The 7,089-nt window shown below is 47.9% G+C and overlaps 1 protein-coding gene across 1 annotated transcript; it reads left to right on the forward strand.

Moving 5' to 3' along the window:
- Positions 1–1,613: 1,613 nt before the first annotated feature.
- Positions 1,614–2,315, forward strand: CCDC70 (coiled-coil domain containing 70). Its single transcript, XM_036101318.2, has one exon. The coding sequence runs from the start codon at positions 1,614–1,616 to the stop codon at positions 2,313–2,315; it is 702 nt and encodes a 233-aa protein (XP_035957211.1).
- Positions 2,316–7,089: the final 4,774 nt, after the last annotated feature.

The following is a 7,089-nucleotide window of genomic DNA, read 5'->3' on the forward strand; positions in this document are numbered from 1 at the left end:
TCATGTTGCTCCATCGCGTGGTGCTTGGCGAGGCCTGCTGAGTGAAGCCGACCCCGGCAGCTGCTTCCAGAAGGCTCAAAATGGAAATCAGTGTCCTCACCAGGTGCATGCCCCCCTTGCTTCTGCCCATTCTACAATGCCCAGACCTTCTCATCCCTCCACCCACCTTTGTAGTTAACTGGAATGTCTGTGGATAGTTCTGAAAGTTCTGATATCTGATACCTGAGATGTATGGCAATGTTTTCCTTTCTCTCTCTCTCTCTGTTCTGTTCTGTTCTTTTCCTTTCTTCTTTCTTTCTTTCTCTTCCTTCCTTCCCTTCTCCCTAACTTACATTTTGTTGTGAAATATAATACATTTACTGGAGTACATAAAATATATACATACAGCTTAGCACATTTTCATAATGAACACACATGCAACCAGCTTCCAAGTAAAGAAATAGAAGACTGCTAGCCCCTCAGAAGCCCCACTCACGTCCTCACCTAGTCACCACCCTAGTATCACACCTCCCCGCCTCATCCTCCCCCCTACAGGTAACCACTATCTCGAATTATGGGACTCACTTCCTTGCTGTGCCTTTTTGTGTTATCACCTATGTATATTTCCATAAACAATAGCGTTTAGTCTTGCCTGTTTGGGAATTTATTTTTTGAAATTCTTTGATCCTGCTTCTTTCTTTCAACATTATGTTTATAAGATTCACCCACATTATTGCACGTAGCTATGCTATCTGTTGCGTGAATATACTACCATTTTTAAATTCCATTCTATTGTGATTGTCATTGGATTGTTTGCAGTGTTGAGCTTTCCTGAACAAAGCTCCTCAGACATTCTTGTATGTGTATCCTGGTCACGATTCCTAAGTTTCCTCAGGGTACATATCTGGAAGCGGAGCTGCTGGGTCATAAAATGTCTTCCCTATTGTTCAGTATTACTCCATATTGTCAGAGCTCCTCTTTTCCATATCCTTGCCAACATTTGGCATTGTCTCTCACCTTATTGTTTGAGCCTCTGTTCCCCCGCCAAAGACTCTTCTACTAAAAGAGTCCCCTCTATGTCAGTGGGTCTCACCCTCTGTTTTCCGGGTGACCTGTAACAGCACATTCCCACACGTGGCACCCTGCTGTGAGCGTGACCATGAGAATGTTCTGAGCAACCCCCAAGTGAGGATGTCGAAACTTTAAATGAATTCTGGTTGGTTTAACAAAAGTAAATCATTTGGGGGTTACAGTACGTTATTATTTAAAAGCAAAAAATCCTGTGATGCACACCTTAAGTGACCATGACATACTCGTGTGTTCTGATACCCTAGTTGAGAACCCCTGTCCTTGTTGGCTGAGATTCTGTGATTTTAGCAGCCTTGAGCTTGAATATACTGACCGCCTCTTCAGCCCAAAGCCATGGCCCCTCAGAGTGTTTGTCTACCAAACCTCGGCTCTCACAAACACAGCCGTTGGGACAAAGAGAGAAACGGTTAAATTTTTCTAAATCAAATGATACAGACCCAAGGGCTTGTTCTCTGGCATGTGATACTCATGAACATGTTTCTTGTGCTGCCCCCACAGGGTTCGACCAGCTGACCTGGACTTGGCCAACAGCCCTGTTCTCCATCATGGCCACCCCACCATTCCGGCTGACTAAGAAGATGTTTCCCTTCAAGGTGAGCAAATGGATGAGGCTTGCTTGCTTCCAGTCAATGGTGGGCTCCTCACCCAACATTCGCCAGAAGAAACTAATCCATAAGCTGCAGGAAGAAAAGGCTTTTCGGGAAGAGATGAAAATTTTTCGTAAGAAAATAGAAAATTTCAGGGAAGAGATGTGGAATTTCCAAGACAAGATCCGTGCTTTCCGGGGTCAGATCTTAGGTTTTTGGGAAGAGGAAAGACCTTTCTGGGAAGAGGAGAAAACCTTCTGGGAAGAGGAAAAAACCTTCTGGGAAATGGAAAAATCTTTCCGAGAAGAAGAGAAAACCTTTTGGAAAAAGTACCGTATCTTTTGGAAGGAGGATAAGGCCTTTTGGAAAGAGGACAATGCCTTATGGGAGAGAGATCGGAACTTTCTTCAGGAGGACAAGGCCCTGTGGGAGGAAGAGAAAGCCCTGTCGGTAGAGGAAAGAGCTCTTCTTGAGGAGGAGAAGGCCCTGTGGGAGGATAAAAAGTCCCTCTGGGAAGAAGAGAATGCCCTCTGGGAGGAGGAGAAAGCATTCTGGGTAGAAGGTGGTGGCCATATTGCTGAGGAGCAGAGACCTGAAGACAGGCACTATAACGTTGATGGAGGGCCACAGTCACCAGCCTTCTGCCGAGGCAGAGCTTGAGCATAGGAGATGAAGGGCCATGGGGTCCAGACTCTGCTGGATTGGGATTCAAGTCCAGGGTGACCCCATGTGCAGGAGAAAATATGCACTTATTGGTCTCCTTGCTTCAAAAGATCTAATAAAGTCCTGAGGAGAGGTTTGGAAAAACAACTTCTTCAATAAGGCCAGCTTCATTTTTTCCAGTTTTTGTAATTCTCCAAGGCCGTATTCCCACCCTCCAGCCTGTACTGCTATCTGCATACAGCTTGGTTCTGGGCACTTCACCATGAGCCCTGCATGTGTGTGTGTTCGTGAACAGAGACCCATGGCAATCTTTGAAGGTCAGAATGGGAGAGAAGAGAAGCTAGAGACAGATAGGGACAGAGAGCAGCTGAGCCACCTACACCTCTGTCATGCTGTGGGACAATCATTTCTTTTCCACTCTGAATAGTCTTAGAGACCTGGGGTGGGCTAACAGCTTTTCAGAGAAGGCCACAGTGCTCTTAAACAACTCACCTGTGCTGCTTTCTCCCCTGCAGGCAGACCATTCAGAACACACAGGGGGAATCCCCTAGTGGTGCTGGCTCCCACCAAACTTCTCAACTGCCCCCCTCTCTGTGGCGGGAGGAAGGGGCATGGCATAAGGCCAAAGCTTTAAAGCCCCACCCACAAAAGCACTGCCCTTCCCTGATGATGAAGTCATGTGCACTATGTAGGACAATCTCCCTGCCCTGTGTGTTCCCATTCACACAGGTGCCCCTGCATTATCAATTTCTTTCTTTCTTTTTTTTTTTTTAAGATTTTATTTATTTGACAGAGAGACACAGCGAGAGAGGGAACACCAGCAGGGGGAGTGGGAGAGGGAGAAGCAGGCTTCCCGCTGAGCAGGGAGCCTGATGTGGGGCTCTATCCCAGGACCCTGGGATCATGACCCGAGCCAAAGGCAGATATTTAACGACTGAGCCACCCAGGCGCCCCTGCATTATTAATTTCTTTAAGTTTCTCCCCTTTCATTCTGTTAAAATTAAAATGCCCCAGGGCAGTAATACATTAAATGAATGTACACTAATGTGGTCAGCAGCTTACATGCCCAACTTCTCTTCTGGAACTAGATGGTCTATATGGGCATTGGTATGGAAATGACTAGAGAATGGACCGTAAGACATGTCGAGGCAAACTTCTACTTTCCACTTTCTGAGGCCTGGCCCTCATTGCTTTTAATGCATGTACTTACCTTGCCTTTGTACATCCCTCCCTACTTGACAAGGACTTTCACACTCACCAACTCGTGTTGCCATCACCACAACTCTGTGAGTTGAAAGGGAAGGCACATAAACCCATTATACAGATGTGGAAACAGAGACCTAGAGAAACAAAGTGACTACATATGGCCAAGCAAGTAGCAAATGGAAGGGCCAGGACTAGAGCCGGCACTGTCTGCCTCTTGGTCCCATTCCTTTTCTAACGACAGCTCTAGGTCATGGAATGTGGCTTTAGAGTAACTCAGCCAACAATGGCGTCAGGGCTTGGGTGAGCCTCACAGCATTGTGGAATTACACTGTGGTTTGGGGTGGCCGTGGAGAGACCGGGAGAGGAGAGGACAGGGTGCCCCTAGGTGTGCTGAGCACATGCTCCTGATAAGAGAAGAATGGGCTCACTCCAGAAACAGCCAGGCCTCTGTGACTCTGTATCACTCTGGGAATGTTTGGGTTGTTGGCAAGACCTCTGATTCTCAGGAGTCAGGGCCCGAGCAGTGGGAGCAGCATCCTCCTTTATCACACACCCTGCCTTCTATCCTCAGCCCCCGATGGGCCCCTGGACAAAGACTTTAGCAAGCTGTGGGAACAAGATGCCGGTGTGGAGAATCAGATTTCAGGGGGAGACAGCTGGGCAGCCCAACTCAAGAAGCCCTGCCTAGCAGATGGTGTGCGGGATGGTGGGAACCCCAATGCAGCAAGAGCCGCAGACTCAGTGGTCCCCAGTGATTCTGCTCCAAACAAAAGCGAATAGAATTGTTAATCTTAAGACCAAAAAAAAACCATGAATCTGGTGCAGTAGGAACTGGGGTGCAGTGAATAGAAAGACCCCTCCCCCCTGCTTTAACAGCACCCCATAGAAACCATTTGGAGACAGCTGCCAATTGAAGGACTGGAGGAGCGGCCCAGAGAGGACAGGTGTGTCCCTCTGTGATTCTATCCTTCCTCCAACAAATAGCTACGAACTTCCACAGTCCCGGGCTCTGTTCTCTTAGGTCTAGGTGGAGAGACAGGCAGGTAAAGAGGCCAGTGCATCTGTAGGTGATGAGAACAGTGAGAGACAGATCCAAGGAGTGCTCCTTTGATGTCTTTTAACTGACTCTGGCAGTGGCAGGGTGGGGAGGAAGGGGGGCAGTGGATGGAATCTGGAAAGGGGGAGGGGATGACTGCGTGAAGCCTAACAGTCCAGTGGGAATTAGCTAAGGGAGGGGGGCTGAGACCTAGGGGGGCTACTGGGAGGCCAACAGAGTCCCCTGGCTGGGGATGAGTTGGATTTCGTCAATGTGGGAGAGGCCAGTGTCACGGATGATGCATAGGGTCCTGACTGGGACACAAGGGGGGTGACTATGCCCGTCATTGAGAGGAGGCCAAGGAAGAGCAGGATGGGGGGCTTTTCAGGACGGGGGGGTGATGAAGAGTATAGTCTGGGACATGCAAGATGGCAGGACCCCTTCATCTGCCGTGCAGAGCAAGTTCTCCAAGCCTGGTCAGCACTTGGGTGATCTCAAACTTTCTCCTTGTTTACCATCCAACAAGAGGTTGGGCAGCCAGCATCCCTTTGTTACGTAAGGTGTGCATTGGTCAGCTACTTCACCATCCACTTATTCATGCAGCCACCACTCTGCCTTGCTGGCACTGGGCTATATCTGGGAACGTGTTGATTCCCGTCCACATGAAGCTTGCAGTCTAGGGGGAAGACAATCATCAAATCATCACAATGTAATTATTTGTAAAGTTCGACAAATACCAGGAAGGAGGAGGGTATGTGGGGCTGCCTCTCTGAGAGCACGCCAACAGTATATCCCACTTGAGTGTGTTAAACAAAGAGCAAGATCTCTAGAGATAGGAAATAAAACCCAGAACTAGACAAAAGAAAACATAAGGTTAAGTAAGCGGTGTTAAGCTAATAATGGAGAGTCATTAGACCTTCACATAGGTTCACAGATAAAAGAAAGGATGCAGATAATGTCCTGCTCTGTGTTATTATTACTAGTGTTATCACACACGTACATAGACTTCTTCGCAGAGCAACAGCCAAAGCTGGTTTCTTCGTTAAGGCAGCACCCTTAGGTGCCTAAGGACAGCATCACTGAGCTCCTGGAGGGGTTGCCTGGGTGCTCCATGACTTGAGTCACAGGCAGACATCTAAGGAGCAGCGTGGCTCCCCTTCTTTGTTCCTGTGGCAGGGAGCATGTCATCTGTGCCATCTTGGGGTCCCGTTCATCTTCAGGGCCCCAGATTCAAAATCATCTTTATTCCAGAATCATAATGCAGACACTGGAAGATCCAGGAGTGCCAGAAACAGCATCTATTGCCGTATCTATTACCTTGCCACTGAATTCACTCCGAGGAGCTGTCCTCTTTCCTCCAAAGCCTGAGCCCACGCTGAAGCTCCTACCTGAACCTGCCAGAAGGGGAAAGATAGCATTTTTTAAAAAGATTTGTTCATTTTATTATTTTTTAAACGATTTTATTTATTTACTTACTTATTTGAAAGAGAGAGCAAGAGAGCACAAACAGGGAGAGCGGCAGAGGGAGAGGGAGAAGCAGGCTCCCCGCGGAGCAGGGAGCCCGATGCAGGACTCCATCCCAGGACCCTGGGATCATGACCTGAGCCAAAGGCAAATGCTTAATCGACTGAGCCACCCAGGTGTCCCATAAAAGATTTATTTATTTTAGAGAGAGAGAGAGAGATTGGGGGGAGGGCCGAGGAAGAGGGAGAGAGAATCTTAAGCAGACTCCCTGCTGAGCATGGAGCCCGACAAGGAGCTCCATCCCATGACCCTGAGATCATGACCTGAGCTGAAATCATGAGTGGGTCCCTTAACCGACTGAGCCACCCAGGTGCCCCAGAAGGATAGCATTTTTGAAGTGCAGTAGTTTCCTTAGGGCAACGTGATCTGTTCATGGGACTTGTAAAGGCTGTGGACCACATGCATCAGACTCACCTGGGGTTGACTGCCAAAAACATGACTCCTGGGCACCACCCCAGACTGGATCTCAATTTCTGGGGGCCAGGCCTTAAACCCTGTATTTTAAAACATGTTTTCCTGATGATTTTTATTTTATTTTTTTTAAAGATTTTATTTATTTATTTGACAGAGAGAGACACAGCAAGACAGGGAACACAAGCAGGGGGAGTGGGAGAGGGAGAAGCAGGCTTCCCGCCGAGCAGGGAGCCCGATGCGGGGCTCGATCCCAGGACCCCGGGATCATGACCTGAGCAGAAGGCAGACGCTTAACGACTGAGCTACCCAGGCACCCCTCCAGATGATTTTTATGCAAGCTAAATTCTAGAAAACACTTGTGTATAATTAAAAAAAAAAAAAAAAGACACTGGGATAAAACTCAAAGGTCCCGATTCTATTTCCAGTTCTGCCACTCATGGCTAAGAGCTTGAGGGGCAAAGATGAGCCTCTGTTTCCTCAGCTGCAGAAGTAGTGACCTTTCTTTCTTTCTTTTTTTTTTTAAAGATTTTATTTATTTATTTGACAGAGAGATAGAGAGAGAGCACAAGTAGGCAGAGAGGCAGGCAGAGG

The sequence above is a fragment of the Halichoerus grypus genome, chromosome 4 (genome assembly GCF_964656455.1).
Source record: "Halichoerus grypus chromosome 4, mHalGry1.hap1.1, whole genome shotgun sequence".
In the NCBI taxonomy this organism is placed as follows: domain Eukaryota; kingdom Metazoa; phylum Chordata; class Mammalia; order Carnivora; family Phocidae; genus Halichoerus; species Halichoerus grypus.